At 39.3% G+C, this 22,203-nt stretch overlaps 1 protein-coding gene across 1 annotated transcript in view; it reads right to left on the reverse strand.

Moving 5' to 3' along the window:
• Positions 1-670: 670 nt before the first annotated feature.
• Positions 671-22,203, reverse strand: part of VEGFD (vascular endothelial growth factor D) — a 34,439-nt gene continuing 12,906 nt past the window's right edge. Inside the window, exons 2-7 of the mRNA XM_010967995.3 lie at positions 16,285-16,495; positions 12,310-12,500; positions 9,054-9,202; positions 7,570-7,670; positions 1,923-2,118; positions 671-1,328 (exon numbers count right to left, since the gene is read on the reverse strand). Coding sequence (XP_010966297.1) covers positions 1,202-1,328; positions 1,923-2,118; positions 7,570-7,670; positions 9,054-9,202; positions 12,310-12,500; positions 16,285-16,495 — 975 coding nt within the window. The 3' untranslated portion in view covers positions 671-1,201. The remainder of the gene's footprint in view (positions 1,329-1,922; positions 2,119-7,569; positions 7,671-9,053; positions 9,203-12,309; positions 12,501-16,284; positions 16,496-22,203) is intronic.

The raw sequence follows: 22,203 nt of genomic DNA on the forward strand, positions 1-22,203 counted from the left end.
AACTATTTACACAGGTGGGTGATAAATACTGTGATAGAGTGTGTTTATCGCTCTGTCGTCTATTCAAGATGCCCGGGGAGGGCATCAGTTGTTATTTGCCAAATAACTTAGTTCTGCTAGTGCTGCTGAATTCCCCATTATACCAAACTCAGTTAAGTCTACACCATCAGCAAGTTATTTGTGGGAGTATTTTGGAGAAAAAGGAAAGGAGGAAGGCTCGGGCTGCCTTTCTGGGCAGTTGTAGAGCAGAGAGAAGCAGCATGTGGCCCCGAGAATTGAGACGTGGATGACACCGCTGGTTGAGTAAGTTTAGAAACATGGAGCTGCAGGCGGCCGGAGGAAACATACCACCAAAGATGTCCAAGGCACCGGTGCGCTCTCCTCCATCATGCGATGGGGGTCCAGTCAAGTGCAGTTGAAGGTCAAGTCAAGGTAAATTGAATCTCAAAGGAAAGACTGATGTCCAGCTGATTTTTGGGTCATGTTTATTTAACCTCGTTTGGAATCTTAAACCTTCTGAGAGCTACTCCTTCAGGTTCTCAAAATTGGCATCGAATTTCATTGTGTTCATGTCACTCCCACGCCTCCCACTTCTGAATTCCTTTCTCTTTTAAAAACATCTTTTCTTTAGCATAAAATTCAGAGTGGTAGCATAGTAAATAACACAAAATTCTCCGGCTTGAATAATGTGTTTATTTTTTTTTAAATACACTTAAATATGAAACAACAGACAGTAGTTTGGTAAATGTAGAACTACAAGCTGGACAGTCATCAGGTAATCAGTGCTGATCATACAAATCAAAATCTGCATAAGAAAGAAATCAGAATAACTCACAAGAGAATTGCAATTAGCAAAGGACTCGGAGACTATGCAAATGGCCTCATCTGCTCTGAGTAATTAATCACATGGCGCCTGTCATTCCATGATGATCAAACCTTTTTCATTCACCCAAAAAAGGAGGGTGGGGAATGCAGATTCCTTCCTCTCCATTCCTTGGTGTGCAGAGCATCTTTAGTTAGAAGACATCTGTCAGTGAGCCAGGGAATCCTCAGCTGGTGTTTAATGGAGGGTCGGTCTGAATTCACTGTGGTACTATGTAAAATGGATTTTTTCCCTAACACCTGGAACAGTGACAGCAACTTGGCAAAGTAGCATGCTGTTTAAAATGACAGGGGTGGGGAACTGGGGATCGAAGCTGAATCAAGGATTTTCTCGACTGTGGGGCCCATGGGTGGCCCTTTTCTCCTTTGGAAAGCGGCAATGCTTTGGACAGGCTGGTTTTCCATTTGTACAGGTTCTAGTGTGAAAGGGGCACCTGTCCTCACAGCTGTTACAAAAGAAAACAAACATGAGAATTCAGAATCAAGGACTAAATACAAAATTAAAACTCTCTTCTGACTCGATTACATTTTCCAAGTAAATTTTCCACATATGTAATTAAAATGTCAATATAAAATCCTGAATGGTTATCCCACAAGGTTTCAAAATTTATGAAAGCACAACCGCTAACTTCTAAGTGTCCTATTTATCAGTAAATTTCTTGCTATATAAATCCAGTGGCATCCCCTTCCTTTGAAGAAGAAAACAAACTTACGTGGACATATATTGAGAAAGAGACTGAATAAAGAGTCTGCTGATCTGAAACCCCCCCAAAATAGTTGTTTAAATTTCATCAATTTTAATTTTAGCTTAAGATCCATAAGCCTACAGCAGCAGGCAGGATTTTCATGAATTCACAATTATTCATCACTCTGCATACTCTCGCTTATTCCTGAGTTGCCAAACCTCTGTTTTACTATCAAAAAGGGGGCTTGGCACTGAATAATGAAATTGGCTTAATCAGGAATCTCACTGAATGTAAATGGCATTTATGCTAAATGTCAATGACTCAAGTTAAGACGAGAGTGCAAAAGCCATTCACCTGCAGGTGTCTGGGTGAAATGTCTTGTGCTTTTGGCAGCAGCTCTCCAGACTCTCTCTGCACTCAATGCAACTGCAGTTTTCTGGGTGCTGGACGAGATCTCTGGGACACGGTGTTTTGCAGACACACTCACAACGATCTTCATCAAACTTCATGTGCGGCCCACAGAGAGCCAGTTCCTGGAGAGGAGCATGTTCTGAACAGAAACAGGAAAGTGTTAGTCGAATAGCTGTAGTGTGGAGAACATGATCACTCAAGTCGGTTGTATACTTTCCATCATTCTAAAATAACTTGGATTTACCCAATCTTCTTTTGTGTAGATCTTTTCCCCTTATGTTTTCACAGGGTGAAGGAGAGTTACCTCTGATTTCACAATACTAACACAGAATTCATGTGTTCACTTAAGCCTGTGCTACAAATGCTGTAAGGGGAATATTTTTGATATGATATATTTTTTAGAGATTTTTAGGTTGGTGACTTGTTAAAAAAAGCAATCTTTCACAACCAAGTACTAGTCATAAAATATAGGCTGTCTAAGGATTATGAGTCTAGTCCTTCCCAGGTTTTAGAAGAAGATTAAAAGGAGAGAAGAAGAGAAATATTGGCATTGTAGAAATACACCTCAGACCTTCCAGACTATGGGTAGAAACAATGATGTATTTCCTTAACAGAGATCACCGCACTAACAGAAAAGATACAACAGTGATCATGAACTCTGAGTCCACAGACATCTATTGGAAGATACAATTAGCTGAGAGGAGGGTCTGAGAAATTTTTGACACACTTAGCTGACAGATACTTCTTTCAGAATGTACAAAATAATTGGATAACTACTATTCCATGTCTAATTCTGATCATCAGGTTGAAATTCATTGCAAAAAAAAAAAAAAAAGAAGAGGCAGAAACTTTGGAAGAACTTGACATGTCACCTCAGCATTCTTGAAAGGCTTGGAGGAAAGTTAAGCGGTGAGTGTCTTCCTCAAACCCGCTTCTCTCTCAGTCTGCCTCACTTAGGGAATGGCGCCACCACTCCTGACCACCTGCCATACTGAGTCTAATTACCATGACCACCCAGTTCTGCCTCCCTGCATTTGTTCTTTTTCATCATCACTGCCACTGCCTCAATTCAGTTGGTGCCTTGTGTTTTTGTGTAGATGGCTGTCACTCACTCCACCACAATTTCAATCAATCTATTCTCCACAATATCAAATGCAAATTTAATCATGTCACTTTAATGTTTAATTATCTTAAAAGGTTCCCCTCTTTCACAATAAAAGCCAGTTTCTCCACCAGGACATAAGAGACCCTCCATGAACTGGACCCTACTAACCTCCCAGACTCATCCTCTGTCTGTCTGTGTGTCTCTCTCATGTACCCTATACTCCATACATACCAAATTATAGTACTCTTTGTTCCTGTGATACGTCAGAGTCTCTCAGCGCCATGCCTTTGGCCTTGTCCTTCCCTTTGCTAGTCATCCTTTCCCACTGATATCTTTCCCAACTTCATGTTTAGCTAAGTGCCCTTACTCTGTGGATATTTCCATCCTGTCCTTCCTCGCACTGCTTACATTTGTGTCTATTTCTATGTTTCCTTCATTAATTAAAAACTCCTGAAGGTTATAGGGATCAGGTCTCATTGTCCTACCATAAAACAGGCACTTGATAAACATTTGTTTAGTTTATTTGTTGTAATAAAATGGTCCTGAAGAAGGCCGATATCTGGAGACTCTGAAGAATCCCATCCGAGACATTGGGTTAAAACATATGGTTTCCCAATGTCTGGCTATCTCATGTTGTCCAATCTCGTGATCTTAACTGCGCTATGGTTGATGATCTTTGAGGGACCATGTGGGATGGGTGTTGAAAGGCTAGATCTGGGGATACTTCATCCTGAATTGTGTGAAGAGGGAAAAGGTAAGCTTTGTAAGCCATATGTCAGCCAAGAAGATGTCACTTTGGGGCAAGATGAGACTAGACAGAAGCTCTTAGGAGATTTGCATAGATCACTAGGTGGCAGTAGAGGTTCACTTAGAACACTGCAGGGTTGGCCCAACTCCATTCTTGGAGAGGTGGTGTAGGGGAACACAGTCTACCAGGTGTTTACAAAGCTTCAGCAAGGTAGTTGGCAGTGGCTGGCCTCAGTCCTTACAGATAAGTTAAAAGTAACAGAGACTGGATATAGCAGAACTGGGTGAAGCAGCAACTAGCGAAGGGCAATACCTGAAAGTATTGTGTATCAATTTCAATCCTAGGGAAGCTGATGATGGGATACCCCAATGTATTAGGTCCTCAGCTTTGTTCCATTTATCATTTTTATCAATAAATGGATGAAATGTTTTCCAAGTAAATTCTTGAATTTGCAGGTATCTTGAGGAATTTGAAATCTGGAATCAGGACTCATATATATATATATATATAGCAGGTTAGAGCAATGGCCTGAATCTAACAAGATGAAATTAAACTGGACTTGGATTCACCAACCCACACATGCTCATTCAGGGAAGAGAAGTCCCTGTAGAAAAGGCAGTTAGTTGGCTTAACAGCCCCATGTGTGGAAAAAAAGATATTTAGTGAACGTAAGCTCAGTATGCGTCAGTGTTTGATGGGGCCACTAGAGAAGTGACCGTGAACTTGGCCCATATTAATTGAATTGTGGGAGATGAAAATTAGAAGTGACAGTAATCCAGGCTACCCCATGCCTCTCAATTCCATCACTGGGACAACTTCCCAAAAGGTCCCCTTCATCCCTGCCTGCCCTAGGCCAACCCATCCTCTTGTCGACTGTCACTGGGTTGATTGTGTTAAAATTCTAACTAGCGCTGGTACTCTCTGCTTGAACCAGTGGAGTGGTTTCCTTTTGCTTTTAGCATTACATCCAAGCTCTGGGACAAGGTTCACAAGGTCCCCTGTTATCCTCTCCAGCTTCCTCTCTTGCATCTACCTGGCCGCCCCCGCCCTAAGTCCCCGCCATGCTGAACTTCTTCCAGCAACCCGACATGCTATGGTCTCTCACTTCCAGCCTGAGCACCCATCTTTCCCCTGCTCACAGCACTCCTCTCTTTCCCCAGTACTCTTCCTACCCTCAACACACATGTGCACTGACTAAGTCCCTCCCCAGGAATTATCTTCAGCAGAAAGAAGCTGCCTCACACAAAGTGATATCCCCTCCCCAAGACAGTCCATATCCAGGCTGTAGGACCCAGCCCCCTTGCCTCAATTTAAGACATCCCCACAAGGGCGGTCCCGGCTTCAGCTCCCCACAGCGATCGCAGTACAGTTCACCTTCTCTCTCAGCCCAGTCCTGCCTCCCTCTTACCTTTTAACACACTCCTGCATGTAAACCTCCCGGGTACAAATCTCTCTCCCAGGAGCTTTGCATCAGGGAAACTTTGATTACAATAGCCTTTAAGCTCTATGTTTAAAGCCTCCCACAATAACTTTCTACAGCAGTTTAAAAATGGGTCACATGGAGAAAAAATGGGATTGGTTTTACATGGCACTGCAGGGTAAACCTGAACTGATGCTCTAGAGCCAGGTGGTCCAAGCTCATAGCTATAAGCCATACTGAGCGTTAAGTGGCAAGCCTGAATTGAGATATGCTGTAAGTGTAAAAGACACACTGGGTTTCAAAGGTTTAGCACCAAGAATGAAGGATGGATCATTGATAAATTTTATATTGCTTGCATGCTGAAATAATAGTATTTTAAATATTTTGGATTAAATAAAATATTAAAATTAACTTCACCCATTTCTTTTGACCTTTTCAATGTGAGTACTAATGTAAGTTATATATGTGACTCTCACTGTAATTCCATTGGACAGTATTGTTCTAGAGAGAGACAGAGATTCAGGTTCAATATAGTTTACTAGCAACAAGAGTGTGTCCAGCGTAACTGAGCTGCCTTGGTGGGTTTGGCAGGTTTCTCCAGGACTGATAAATTTTCTAGCAGAGGATGGCTGAAGACTTGGTAGGGAGGATACACATGACATTCGAGATCTGCATAGGCATGTATAGAGTTACCATATGGTCCAGCCATCCCACTCCTAGGCAAATATCCAGAAAAGATCAAAACTCTAATTTGAAAAGAGCACGCACCCCAATGTTCATTGCAGCACTATTACAACAGTGAAAACGTGGAAGCAACCTAAATGTCCACTGACGGATGAATAGATAAAGAAGATGTGGTGTATATATACAATGGAATACTACTCAGCCATAAAAAAAGAATGAAATAATGCCATTTGCAGCAATATGGATGGATCTCGAGATTATCATACAAAGTGAAGTAAGTCAGACAGAGAAAGATAAATATCATATGATATCACTTATATGTGGAATCTAAAAAAATAACACAAATGAACTTATTTACAAAAGAGAAACAGACTCACAGACATAGAAAACAAACCTATGGTTACCAAAGGGGAAAGTGGGGGGGAGGGATAAATTAGGAGTTTGGGATTAACAGATACATACTATTAAGTATGAAAGACATAAACAATAAGGTCCCACTGTACAGCACAGGAAACTATATTCAATACCTTGTAATGACCTATAATGGAAAAGAATCTAAAAAAGAATCTATCTATCTATCTATCTATCTATCTATCTATCTATCTATCTATATCTGAATCACTTTGCTGTATAACTTAAACTAACAGAACAATGTAAATCAACTACAATAAACTATAATTAAAAAAAAAAAGATCGGCATGGACATTTAAACTACATGAACTTTAAGATTCCCTCAAACCCTGGGTTGAGCTTTCATGAAAACACTTAGAAGGAAGCTGAGAGACAGAAGCATAGAAAATAGGTTGTTATTTAGTTTCTAGGACAGACTCCTTAGAGTTGAATCCTTACTAGTCTTGCTTATAGATTATAGTTTAAAACAATCAAGATTCAAATTGCATGATTCCTTGCGATCTTTTCAGGGGAATCATGTCAAGGTCTCTGGGAAGTGAATTAAAAAGTGCATTCATTTTCAGCCAGGTGTCCATGACCAAAAACCAGAGCCTTCTGAGTTATGTGCAGTGATGACAGCCTATCTCATCTGGTTCCCGACTCCCCTTAGCCCAATAGCCATGTTTTGCTTTTACTTTGTCCTGGTTTCCGAAGTTTTCTCTTACTCACCGTTTTTCAAATTATTGGCATGTTTTCACATGACACCGTTGAAAGAAACCAACAAGTCCAAAATAACCTTGTGTTCCTGTGAGACTTTCATACAAATAAATTAGTAAAATGTAGTTGACTCGTGTTTAGTTCTGAAGTAGCTGTCTTTAAAGGTTATCATCCCCTTTCACATTCAATGTTTTGGGATGCTCTAAACACTTTGGACTTTTCTTTAAGATTTAAAAGAATGATGCATTGGTGGATGTGTTATAAAATTATAGCACAGAGGGCTCTGGAATCTCACTGCTTATATCACTGTTACCTGTGTGACCTTGAGAAAATTACTAGACGTTTTGCTGTGTCCATTTTGTAATTGTAAAAAAGAAAGGGATACTAACCACACATGATAGGAGTATTGGGAGGATTAAATGAGTTGATACATATAAAAGGCTTACAACATTGCTTGGTCAATAAATATTAGTTGCTATTGTTATTTTTATTATTACTGTTACTATTTCACTAGTGCTATCATTACCTTCCATTCCAGGGAGGGGATTCTCGTCCTGTAAAATGCATTTACATTTGTTGCTATCCCACAGCATGTCAACAGGACAGAGTTTCTTGGAATGGGAACAGCTAGGAAAAGAAAACAATAAATCAGATTTTAAAGCTTTCAAGGGTCATCAGACCTTTGGAACATTTGTTTAAATAATGAGTACATTTCCAAGGGGAGAAGAGTTAAGATTTTTTTAAACATTTTTTTATTGAGTTATAGTCGTTTTACAATGTTGTGTCAAATTCCAGTGTAGAGCACAATTTTTCAGTTATACATGAACATACATATATTCGTTGTCGCATTTTTTTCGCTGTGAGCTACCACAAGATCTTGTTAAGATTTTTAAGGAGCTTAAATTCATATTTATGAACTGCATGCTATTAGGTAGTAATTCTGTAATTACAAATATTCTCTGTGGAAACCTCTGGAAACTAAACTGTCATTTTGGCAAGTTACCGTCTTTTTAAGAAGATTGGTGTTAAAACTATGCAAATTAGCTGTCAACAGAGCTTATTTTACCAAAAGTAAATAGTGTTCTAACATAGCTCCTAAGCCTTATCTTCTTTAAAATGGAGGTAAGAACATTGACCAGGACAGCGGGAACGTCTTGAGGATAAACGTTCTTTTTATATGTTTCCTTTTCTGCTTGAGAAAGGCAGAGGGGTCTTCTTGGCTCAGTGTTAACTAACATATAACCACCAGCTCATCCTTCACTTGCTACTCACACAGAGTGTTCACTCCTTTACTTTTGCAAGACCTAAGTATCCAACTTAGTTACTTTATATTTTTATTCAGTGGTTATAATTTTCCCTTTGTTCTGTATATTAAATGCTTCCCCCCACCACCAAATCAATCACTTACTTTGCTTTTAGAACACTTTTGGGGGTCATAATTTGTCTCATGAAGAATCACAAAATCCTCACAAGAAGATGTCCAAGTCCAAATTAATTTTAAGTCATTTTCACTTAGAATAAGATTTCCCATTCGGTAATCTTAAGCAGAAGGGTTAAAAAATTGCCAAAATCGGATGCAGGGAGTTTTGTCACTCCCTAGAGACTCCAGGAATGTTTTTTCCCTCCTAATTTTGGGACTTAAATTTATAAACAGCCTGAAATAAATTTAATCTAATGCTTGCTCTGGAATATGCAAAACTGGAGACTGGAGTAGAGTTTTACAACCACATTAGACTATGCACATTAATGAGAACAAAAGTGCTCACAAGTTGACATTCTGAGTTCATAACCACTGAGCTTTTGGGTCTTACTGCAATATCCATGTAACACCTAATTAAAAAAAAAGAATAGATATATATATTTGCCAAACAGTTACCTGTAGATCTGCGTTAGAAGCTCACAGAAGAAGAGCTTGAAGAGAGTGTGATGACTCTATAATTAATGAAGCATTCTCCACACACACTTTAGCAGTGGCAAGAACAAGCATAATGAAGTATAAGAAATGTTTACCGATCTTCTTCTGGGATCTGGATGGATCTTCTGATAATTGAGTACGGATGGCGGGGAGCCGTGGACAAGCACTTACAACCTGTGTGGTTGGCAACTTTAACAGGCACTAATTCAGGTACTGATGTCAAAGGCACTGATATCTGAAAGAGCTGTAGTAGAGAAAGATAACTATAATACACATTTTTAAAAAAATGTCTACTGTCTGCATTTTTGCCTTTATCTCTTATGGTGGTGATTTTAGCAAAGTTGTCCATTAAGAAGTAGTAAGGATAAGGGCTGGCATGATGGAAAGAATGCTGGGCTGGGAGTCAGAAGACTGGGATCTTATCCAACTTTATCAGGTATTTAACTTTGGTCAAATCTCCTAACTTTTTGGTGTCCCTGGTACCCTTGTAAAATAGTCCCTGCTCCTGCTTTAAATCTGAGTGTAAATTGTAAGGATTAAATGAAATTATAGCTGTGAAGTTTCTTTGAGACCATGGTAATAGGTTATTGTTAAAAAATATTTACTTATCCCTTCCCACGCCGCCTCCATTGAAGGAATACAGTTTCCTGTTCCTTGACTTTGGACTTGGCCATGTGACTTTCTTTGGTTGACAGGACATTAGCAGACACGACACAAGCACAAACTTGAAATTGTGTGTGTGTTCTGGGGCTTGTTTTCTCATGCTCTCTTTCTCATGAGAAGAGCATGATCTGGCAGGCTTGCTGGTCCAAGGGATGAGAGACACAGGGACCAGAACTAGATTCAACCTGCAACCTGGTGTCCAGCCCACTCTGAACTAACTGAATCTCAGATACATAAATGAGAATAAGTTATCATTGTTTGAAGCCGCTAAGTTTTAGGGTGTTTTTTATGCAGCATTACATAGTAATCACTGACTGAAACAAGATCATCACGCCCAAAACAAATAATTACAGGTAACATCAATATCATTTTTTCTATGTTTCTACATGCCAGCCCCTGTTGTAAGCACTTTTATATTAATTCATTTACTCTTTATAACAACATTAGAGGGTGGGCTTTTTAAATTACCCTCCCCTCACTCTACAGGTGAAGAAACAGATGTACAGAGAGGTTATATAACTTGTCTAAAGCCAAAGAACTCCTGATTGGAAGAGTGGGGATTTGAGCCCAGTCAGTCTACTCTAGAGCCAGGGGGGATACTCTTAAGAATATGCCTTACTACTTTTGAGAATGAAATTACTGTGACCAGAAGAAGCGAGATGGGATCTCAGCAAGTAGAATTTAGAGAAATATCAATTACTTTGTTTCAGAGTGGGTTCTCTGATACATGGATGAATTTGAACTTGATTTTAATATTCTGTCCATTCAATCACCATTCCATGCAGTCCTTACTACACAGAGTATTCATTTATTCACTTAGTTTCTAAGAGATATTTCACCGAATAGTCTGTAACTTTGGGTTGAGAGGTAGTTTAAAAAAAAAACTACTATTAAAATGTTCAGATATGCATATTTGAAAAGAAAAACTGCTGTGTACTTCCACTTGAGCACATTCTTTAAAACTACTCATTTGTTGAATACAGCAGTCAAAATAAAGTACTCAACTATCTATTAAGTGGAAACAATCCATTAAAGTTGTGTTTATCCTGACCTTTCGCTATGTAATGGAACTTCTGTGAGTCTAAGAGAGTGTTTTTCAACTGTTTATTTTGCATGAACTTCATCTTCTTGCGAAATTTTTCAGCAGCAATCTAGGGTATAACATGGCCATGAACTAAAGCCTCCTACGTTATGCAAGCTTTGTTTCTACTGACAGTTGATGCTTAGCCATACTTATGTCATTTTTTTCTCCCTGATTGTCAAATAGAAGTCAGAATTTGTACATGTTCCAAGGTTCTTGAAAAGAATTTAGAAAAGAAACTCTACAGTTTAAGGGATATTTTAAGGGCTACTAGAAGGGAAAAATTAAGGATAAGTTGACCTGTTACCAAACAAACCAGCGTTCCATTCTTTCTGTCCAATTAAGATAATTACCTAACATGAATATATTCAATGCATATGTAATTTTACTGTAATATCTCTTTTCATAATCATGGGAAAAGACTGTCTAGGCAAATGTGACAATTACATGAATATGTCAACATGCATGAGGAATTTGCAACATAGAACCAATGGAAATGTAGTTTGACTTACTCTTTTTAAGTATTTTCCTAAGTTTGTTATTACTGCCCTACTATGCAACATTTATCACATTTTACAACAATATGGTAGTGATAGAAAGAAAAACTTACCTATTGAGCAAAAGGGATTTTATAAGATGGAGTAGGGAAGAATCATTTCTTTCTTTTTTTTTAGTGGGGGAGGTAATCAGGTTCATTTATTTGTTTATTTTTGGTGGAGGTATTGAACCCAGGACCTCCTGCATGCAAAGCAGACGCTCTACCACTGAGCTACACCCTCCCCCTGAGAAGAATCATTTCTTTCACAGGGACTGGAGGATTATTTTCAAAGGTCTTTTGAGCTGGATATTCTCCATTTGCCTCTCCCGAGACACCATCCTCTCTCCTTCCTTCCCCACAGGGATGCTGACCTCTATGGACCTGATCTAGGGGCACCCTTGTCTCCCACCCCCACCCCTCTTGGGCTAAAGGTTGGCATTGGCTGCCACTCCTCCAGCCCACCCATTAGCCCTCTTCTCCACTTTCTCTCTGAGCTCCCATAACTGCTCCATCCTCTTGCCTGTTCAGTCTAAGGGTGGGAACAGCTTCCCCTTTCTGCCAGCCCTGGGTACTTCACCAGGCCTCCCTCCTTCCCCAACCCTGCCCACAGCCTTCATTAAACTCTCCTCAGTCACTCCATTTGAACAACACCGAACCTAACGAATACATAAGACTTTGGTTGTCTTCGTTCCTTTTAATGTCTGTTCCAGTAACTCCCATAGGATTTTCTGATTCTTGACATTATAGCATCAGACAGACAGTAACTGACAAGGGTTCAGTAACTGGCAAGGGTTCAGGTTCTTCTTCCGTTGGTGACTAACACTGTATCCTGTAACTTACCGAACAAACCTGGATTTGAAGCACAGCTCTGCCACAAGTTACCTCTCTGAGCTTCCGTTTCCTCAACTATAAAGGAAGATAAAAAGCTGCCCTTTCAGCTTGTTTCTGGGTTGAATGAGATAACACACCTCAAGCATTTAGACAGCACTTGGCTGGAAGCTGAGCTGTGGCTGTCAACACAATCAGCATCAGGGCTCCAGAGAGGGTGTGCAGGCTGATGTCCGCATACCTGTTTGGAAACGTACGAGGTGCTCGTGTTCACACAGACGAGGCTCTCTTCATTGCAGCAGCCGCCACACCGGAACACATTCACACAGGGAGGCTTGAAGAACGTGTCGGTGCTCCTGCCCAGCTCGCTGGCCACCTCCACGCACGTCTCTCGAGGGCTGCACTGCGTCCTCTGCCATTCCTCATCTATAACTGCGGAGAGGCAGCTGGCTGAGCCCGCAGAAGAAATGGCCCTGACATGCCAACGTGGGCCAGAATTATGCTGAACATAGTCATTCTGGCATGCGTAGTGCTTATTTTACTTGATGGGTATTTTGGGTTAGTTTTTTACCCAGAGATTGCTTTCAGAAAAATTACAACCAAAATCTGTGTTCCTTCCCATTTATATAACACCTTTGTAGATTATAATTCTATTTTCCATTAGTGATGAACATCACGTCCTATATATAACTATGCTGGGTACATCTCGAGGAGCTGGCTAATAAGGAAGTGAAAAGATGCATGGAAAGAAATAACATGTAAGCAGTATTTATTAAGCAATTTATAAGACACAGCTGGATAGCATGTCTTCTACTTGCAGCCAGGTTCGGGTAGCTTTCAGCACCATCAGGAAATACATTACGGTTGGTTGCTTAAGTAAGTATAGGAGGATTCAAACCCGGCAGAAACATGAATGAAAATTTCAGTGGAACTAATCTTTCCTCAAGTCAGAGTGTTCTCATTTGCAAACACCCAATACCTATGTTTAAATAAAACAATGAAATAAGCCGGTTCATTTTAATGAAAGAAGTGATCTTCTGGCCATTCTGGCTAATTTGTGGGAAACAAGAAAAAGAAACCAACTTCTGGGAATCAAAAGAAGATTACATGCATTCTTGTAAAACAGTACTTGCTTTTCTTTCCTAGTTTATTTTTTAAATTAGATTTTGATACTTTGATGCTTAATGTTGTTTAGCCTTTCTGTGGATGTTTTTGGGAAATGATTCGATTTTATGATAAAGATGACATTTAAAGACTTAGTTTGCTATGGAACTGTAGAGTTTATTATACGTTGAAAACCAGCTGTGACTGGCAGCTTGTAAACTCACCATCCAAGATGCCCACCTCCTGGTGTTCACACCCTCGTGTAACCCCCTCCTGTGTGTGTGGGCTGGACCTAGTGACCCAATTCTTGTAAGAAAATACAGGAAGAGTGATGGGATGTCACTGCTGTGATTACATTAAGAAAGACTCTGACTTCCATCTTGCTAGCAGTCTCCATCTCTTGCTGGCACTGTCTCTTGCCTTCTCAGCTTGCAGGCTTTGATGAAGCCAACTGCCATGTTGGAAAGGTCCCCATGGTAGGAGGGTGGCCTCTATCCAACAACCAGTGAGGAACTGGGACCCTCAGTCAGCTGCAAGGAGCTGAATCCAGCCAGTAACCTCTGAATCAACTTGGAAGCATATCCCTCTCCAATCGAACCTTGAGATGCTGCCTGTGGCCCAAGCTGACACCTTGACTACAGCCTCCGGGGAGACTCTGAAGGAGAGATACTGAACTAGGCCATGGCTGCACTTCTGACCCACAGAAACTGTGAGATAAAAAATGTTGTCTGAAGCAGCTAAGTTTTGGGGTATTGTGTTACACAGTGGTTAGATAAACTCTGCTCCATTTTTATGCCATCTTCAAAAGTTTGTAATCGGTCTCTGCCCAGATTCTGAATCTCCATATATGTGAGCATGTTTCCACTAGAAGGGACAGAGATAAAATATTATTGCTGCAGATCTGATGCTAGTCTCTAAATTATTCCCTTAAAATATCTTTTCCATATCCTTTCTCCTTTCCCCCTACTCTTAATCTCAAATTTCCTCATATGTTGCTTCTTCGATTACTAAAAACACAAAATGTAAGATGTTCAGCTGGCTGCAAAGCACTGCAAACACTACACAACTTACCTAAATTTTGCTTTTTCATAACAAAATCTTCTGTCCTAAGAAATCGTTTAAAATATCTGGTTATGAATATTTACATAAAGAGATGAAGGTTGTAAACATGAGATAAAGTACCCATTAGGTATTAACATGGGTATTACTTAATTCACTATTATTAATCATAAATTCTTGACAAAACAAGTAGTCAACTTATAAAGACATTCTTTGTTTAAAATTCTACTTAAATGTTGCTTTCTATTTACTTTTTTATAAAACTAAGTTTTGAAAGTTGTAGCGATAAGATTTTAATCAACCCTGTGAAATTATGACCAATGTCACTGATTAAAGGCTTCATAACTCTGTTTTCTTTACTATTGCCCAGCAGGAGTGCCCCGCCTCAGGGAGCAACCCTGAAATCCACGAGGGAAAGTTGATAACAAGTTGGAAGTGGGATAACACACTGATTTGATAATTTGCTGCTTCTAACCTAGTAAATACTTTAAAGGATCCCCCATGTAATAAGAGAAATTTTAGAGGTGGCAAATTCCATATTTTTAATGTTTTTAAAAAATATTTAAACACTTTTTTTATGGTTTCCTCCTTAGAAAGTGTCAATTTCAACATCAATGACTTTTTTGTTTTGATCATCCTGTCTCCATCTTCTCAGAGCATCTCCAGGCTGGCCTCAGGCCCTCAGACACGTAATGTGGTTAAGGCCCTGAGTCTCCAGATGAGTTCTGATCACTTTACTTCCATGAAGTCCATGCTTATTCACCACGCAGAAACTACAGCTTCGCTAGAGCTTTAAACCTCTGGCTAAATTGGGTTCTAGGCGTGGTTCCAACTATCTCAACTCAGTTAGACACACAGTCACACACGCAGACACCAAGCATCCTCCTCACAGCCCTGCCCCAGTGCTGCCAAGGGTCTGATCCTGCCTGTGCACAGACTTCCCCACAGCCAGCAACAGTGGCTCGTGCAACAACATGGTCTTTTTTACATATGGAAAAAAATAAATATAATTCTATAGGGAAAGAAAAGAGTAATTTTGGCTTAGCAGTCAATTTGAATTATTCAACAGACACAATCTGTTACTGGGTAATCATATGTTAATTAAATTTTAAATGTTAGAACATCAATGCCACGGTGGCTTCTTGTATGGTTTGGACATGTCATCAAAAAAGTTAAATGCTTAATTGGCGGCCACACAATTGTATTTGGCAAGCATTTCATTCATTATGATGCAGTACATGTTACAGACAATGGGTTTCTTTCTTTCTTTCTTTCTTTCTTTCTTTCTTTTTTTATTTTTATGAGGGGGAAGTAATTTGATTGATTGATTTATATTTGGAGGAGGTACTGAGGATTGAACCCGGGACCTCGTGCATGCTAAGCATGTGCTCGACCATTTGAGCTATAGCCTCCCCCTGCAGACAATGGTTTTCTTATCAAGGACCTCCAGACCTTACTAGGGAACAGTCTTTGCCATTATTTCAAATCATGTTGTTTTCTAATCCAGAGTCTAGATTCTTTGGTCTAGAGAATTTCTTCCTCCATTACTCTCCCAGTAATATCAGTAGGCATTATTCTAACTCAGCTTCTAACTTCTACATTTCGTATTTACTTAAAAAAATCACAGAATTTTGAAGACACAAAAAATCTATACTTAATCTATTGATTTTTATCCATGTCGGTATGGCTGTAGAATGCTCCTTGTTATGGAACACCCAGGTTGTCTTATTTTTTAAGTAAACTCAAATTGTTTTTCTACTGACAACAGTCTTTCTGGCTTTGTTTACCCTCACATCTCTGAGTTAAATATATTTCTATATTTTCAAGTGCTACTTGGTGTTGAATTTTGATCTCAAAATCATATTGAATAGATTTCTCCATGGAGTAAACAGAAGAAACCAGGATTCTCCACTAACATCAAAGCCATGAAGTCAAAGACCCCTTATTCTTTCTTCTCCTGGACATGGGCCCGCCCTACTCAACCATTTAGAAGTTGGTGCATTGTTGCTATCTGATACAGAGCAAGAACTGACCTGCGCACGCATACACCTACCTTTGAGTGTCTCGATGTCATAGAAAGTGGCAGCAAACCTGGTGGACCGATGGGGACTGGAGCGGGAGTCCGAGCTGGTGAGACTTTTGAGCTTCAGCCGGCATCTCCACAGCTTCCAGTCCTCGAAGTGCGTGATCTGCAGCAGTTCCTCCAAACCCGAAGCCGCCCTAATCTGCTGCTCAGACCGTTCCAACATTGACCGATATGCTCGCTTAGACCGAAACAAAAATACTAGTTGAACAGCAAGTTACTCAAGTTTGAGTTTATCTTACTAATATTCATGGCTAACACTTATAAATGTCAGTAGAGCTAAAAAGAAATTAGATTATTCAAATGTACACCAGTACCTAGGAAAAATGACATTTAGTATCTTCTATTCATATTCTGTTCATTTATGAGTAAAGGAATGATTTATTCCCTCTGGGTTCTCAGAACATTGAAAATCAATATTGTAAACAGTAAACAAAAGAAAAAGACAACCTACGGACTGGGAGAAAATATTTGTAAATGATGCGACTGACAAGGGCTTAATTTCCAAAATATACAAACAGCTCATACACCTCAATAACAAAAAAAACCAACAACCCAATCCAAAAATGAGCAGAAGAACTAAACAAGCAATTCTCCAAAGAAGACATCCAGATGGCCAACAGGCATATGAAAAGATACTCAACATCGCTAATTACTAGAGAAACACAAATCAAAACTGTAATGAGGTACCACCTCAACACAAGTCAGAATGATTATCATTAAAAAGTCTACAAATAGCAAATGCTGGAGACAGTGTGGAAAAAAGGGAGCCCTCCTACACTGTTGCTGGGAATGTAAACTGATGCAGCCACTATGGAAAACAGTATGGAGCTTCCTTAAAAAACTAAAAATAGAGTTGCCATATGATCCAGCAATCCCCCTCCTGGACATATACCCAGAGAAATCTCTAATTCGAAAAGATACATGTACCCCAATGTTCATAGCAGCACTATTCACAACACATAAGACATGGAAGCAACCTAAATGTCCACTGAAAGATGAATGGATAAAGAAGTTCTGGTATATATTATATATATATAAAATATATATATAAGATATATACACACACACATATACATACACACAATGGAATACTACTCAGCCATAAAAAATGAAATAATGTCATTGGCAGCAACATGGATGGACCTAGAGATTATCATACTAAGCACAGTAAGACAGAGAAAGACAAATGCCATATGATACCACTTATTTGTGGAATCTAAACTATGACACAAATGAACTTATTTATGAAACAGAAACAGACTCATAGACAGAAAACAAACTTACGGTTACCAAAGGGGAAAGGAGGTGGGGAGGGATAAATTAGGAGTTTGGGATTAGCAGAAACAAACTACTATATATAAAACAGATAAACCACAAGGTCCTACTGTATAGCCCAAGGAACTATACCCAATATCCTATAATAAACCATATGGAAAAAATATGTGTGTGTATATATATATATAACTGAATCACTTTACTATACACCAGAAACTATTACAATATTGTAAATCAATTATACTTCAATAATAAATAAATAAACAAACCAACAAACAACATCACAGTGGGTTGAATGGTGGACTTTTAAATGTCCATGTCCTAACCCCCAGAACCTGTAAATATGACTTTCTTTGGGAAAAGGATCTTTGTAGATGTAATGAAGTTAAGGATCTTGAGATGAGGTCATCCTGGATTATCCGAGGGGACCTTAAATATAAAGCCTAGCATCCTCATAAAGGACGGAAGAGGGGAAGACACAGACACAGAGGAGAAGGATTTGTGAAGACAGAGGCAGAGATTGAAGTAATGCAGCCTCAAGCCAGGGGTCGCCTGGAGCCACCAGAAACCGGAAGATGCAAGGAATGATTCTCTCCAAGAGCCCGAGGGAGAAATGGCCCTGCTGACACCTTGATTTTGCAAGTGGATTCCAGAACTGGGAGAGAATAAATTTCTGTTGTTTGATGTCAGCAAGTTTGTGGTAATTTGGTATAGCAGCCACAGGGAACTAATAGAGATTTTTAAGTCATGCTATTTTTGTGACAGGACTCAGTGACAACTGTTTTCATCTGTTACTTGTTTGAGACGCTGACCCACAAAGTCTTGGGGACTTTGCCTATAGTCACACAAGAATGAAAGATTTTAAGACCCTGATCACCTGAATTTGCTGACTTCTAACCCTCTGAACTTTTTTTTCTTTTTATCTTGTTTACTATTTTAAAAACTTTTTTTTTTCTGAAAAAATACACTTCCAGAGTTTATGTTGAAAATTTGTTTCCCACACACTTGTATGAACTGTATTGGCTGATACAATACACGAATTTGTGAGGGAAAAAAAAAACTTGGTCAATAAAAGATTTTCAGTACGCAGATGAATTGTTCAAAATTAGAGGCCTGATTATATAAATAATGGCACATGAGTACAGTGTATACCATGCGATCATCAAAACCAGTGATGCAGACGTAGATTGGGACAGAATGAATTGAGCTCCTCCCTGGAATGTGCTGGAGATAAAGTGGTCTATCCATGGTTGGGGACCTGGATTTTCTCCTGCTGAGCTTGTGGTTACTGGATTTTGCTGTGTGGTTTGGATACTCGGGCTGAGAGCGTTTTCAGAGCCGGGGTGAGGGAGGAAAGGGCGGGAAGGAACAGTATGGCTGCAGGATGGTCTGAGAGAGGAAAGCGGAGGGAAAGGTGAACGTCAGCTGCCTGCTGCAGGGGGCGGGACAGTGGGGAAAAACAGGTGAGCAAATGGGGCTTTTAGGAGGCTTTACATTGTGCGGCGTGATGTCTATCCTCCTTCATTGCCCCTCAAAAACTTTAGTTAAAACCTGCATCATTCATCAGTGTTTTCCGAGTGAGATTTCTTCTTTTTAGATACGCCAATGGGTACTAAGAACTGTCCAAAAGTGAGTGCTCAGAAGAGCAAGCGTGGCTCCAGGCATGTATGATTCAGTTATGATACCTCTTTTCAAATGGTTTATGTGTGTGATGTATATTATATATATGTCCATATTAAAAATTAACCATTGTTAATTAATCATATGTATAAAATTAAATTTGTACATGGAACAGACATGAAAATATAAACAATGGTTAAGTCTTCGGATCAAGGGTTGTCAAACTACAGCCACCCTGGCCGAATTCAGTCTGCTGCCTGTTTTTTTAATAAATAAAGTTTTATTGGAACACAGCCATGTCCATTAATTTATGTATTGTTTATGGCTGCTTTTACTCTACAACGGTTGAGTTGAGAAGTTGGATTGAGACCTTCACAGTAGTTTTAATCTAAGGCCACTTATCTTTTTTATTTTTCAATTCTTCAATAGCCCCAGTCATATTTCTTATTATTCCATGTATTATATTGTCTCCATTCCCTCTTTTAAAATACTTATTAGACATCAACTGGAGCCTTTTAATGATCTTACATATCTTTTACATGCGCTTTCATATTTACCTATTTTTTTCCCCTTCATCTTTTTTTAATGTGTTACAGGTAAACTGGTTCCTCTTCTCAATCACCAGTTCTCCATTTGTGTGAGTCTAGAGTTTCAGTTTTTAATTTCAATTACCATATTTCTAATTTCAAATATTTCTACTGCATTCTCCTTCCCATCTGCTTTTTGTTTTGTTTCTGTAGGTTGTTCCTAATTTGTCATTTTTATGAATATGATTCCTTTAACTCTTCGAGGATCCTAAATATACTTAAGTATTTCTTCAAACTGTTTTCTATTTTAACTTCATATACATGATTTGTATCCTGATTATTCACTTTATTGGCTGTCTCAGTAATAATTACATCTGTGTGCTTTGGAATTTTGTTTCATAGTTTCATTTTCATTGCGAGATTCATGTTTCTTTCTCACCATTCTTTTGTCATCATTTAAAAGTCTATGGTTGCATCCCCTGACTCCCAGGACCCTGAATTTAGAATGGTGTTGAGTATTTATGACTCAGGGATCAGATGAGCTCAAGTCCTGGTTACAAGGAAGTATCTGCCTCTTCCTTTGCCATGAGTGAAGCAGTTTCAAAGAAGACACAGCTCCAGGCAGCAAAGAGAAGTAACCATTTCTCTTTCACTGACAAAGTGCATTCATAGAATCCAGTGCCCACTGGAGCTAAACTCTTGGTGACCTCCACCTTCCAGACTCAGAGTCTATTAGTTCTGCAGCTTCAGCTTCATGGGTTTTTTTTAAACAATTTATTTTTGAGATATAATTGACATATAACATGGGTGTAAGTTTAAGGTATATAACGTGTTGATCCCTTCAGCTTCATGCGTTTGGTACCATTTCTGCAAATGTCTGCCATCTGCAGCAGTTTACCATCATTTGATGAATTTCGTATTTCTCTTGTTGTTCTGGACCGTCTCAAAACGTGAATTGAGAAGGTCATCTTGCTTGGAAGTCCAGATGTGAATGTGCGTGTGTACGTGCATGTGTATGTGTTTTTAATAATAAACATGTTTTGAACATGTTTATGAGCTGAGGGAAAGAGCCAACAGAGGGGAAGAAAGGGGACATATGCAGGAGGGAAAGTGGGGACCGTAAGTTCCAGAGATAAGTAAACACTGGATGAATGAATGAGAGGGTCATCTTCTGAAACAGGAGGCTCACAGTGATGAAAGGGGTCTGTAGGTAGCAGGACTGCTTGGGACCTGTGATTTCTCACTTCGCTGAGAAGTTTGAATCAAGGCAATTTTCTGGGAGCAAGAGGGGTGGAAGAAGCTTGAAGACAGGGTTTGTGGAATAGGCATCGAATTTAAGCAGCATGCCACAGCTGCTTCATCTAAGAAAGCCGGGGATGAAATTGCGTAATTGCCAATCTCTCCAGCAACTCTGAAATTCAATGATTCGCCATCAGGGCTCATTTTTCAATAGTCTCTCTTTTCATGATTATTCATCCCCTCTTCTAGTTGGACAGTGTAACTATTTCACATTCAACCCACTCTTCGAGCTAAAATTTTGTTACAACACTGCTTCCCCATGAAAATAATGAAAACAATCGAATAGCTTTTTAAATGCTTTAAAAACTGGGCGATACTGAGAGGACTTTTATTTACTGAGGCAAATTTCATTCAATATCATCCATAAATACAGACTGATAAAGGCTTCATAGTTCTTACAGGTTTCAATTCAATCTCAGAAATATTTTTAAACTATCCAACCACGAGTGCTCAGGACAAAATAATCAAATCTCTGGATTGAATTAAAGCCACTGATGGCTCATAGGAGTTACCTCATCCTTAAAAATTGAAGTGTTAAGTATGAGTTATGTAAGCATACTTTAAGCCTCATAATTTAAAACCTAGTTTGAAATAACTGAGAAATCGCGGACATTCATTTTGTGCTTGTAAGTGGAAGTACTAACAATTCAGCTTAAGCAGAAACCTGACAACTAATTCATGGGGGTGGTGGGGGCACATGTTTCCAAAAGGTCTAGAATGGCCATTTATTTCCATGAGGCTTTCTGCACCGGTCAATTTTTTATAGAATTAATTTTATCTCATCTGCTTGGGCAAGACAAACATTAAGATCAAAAAGTGTAAATACAGCTCCCAATACATATTTCAACCATTGATTTCAATGGTTTTAATTACAAAACGCTTGCTGAGTAAGCTGCTTATGTCTTCCTATTTTCTAACGGGAGCGCTAATCAAAACTAAGATAATTAGAAAGCAGTCAGCAAGAGGAAGGAAGTGGAGCAGGGCTACCAGATCTCTGCCTTTTGTTACAGCAGCATGTTTTTATGTGTCTGTGGTAATTAATCCAAGACTGTTGGCAATTTCCCCCCCAAAACAACAAATCTTTCTGCGATGTCTTGGCTACCACAAGCCAGTTTCTAAATTGTGAGGCTTAAGGTCTCTGTAACGAGATTTTACCATTATTTAA

This window comes from Camelus bactrianus, chromosome X (assembly GCF_048773025.1).
Source record: "Camelus bactrianus isolate YW-2024 breed Bactrian camel chromosome X, ASM4877302v1, whole genome shotgun sequence".
NCBI classification, from domain to species: domain Eukaryota; kingdom Metazoa; phylum Chordata; class Mammalia; order Artiodactyla; family Camelidae; genus Camelus; species Camelus bactrianus.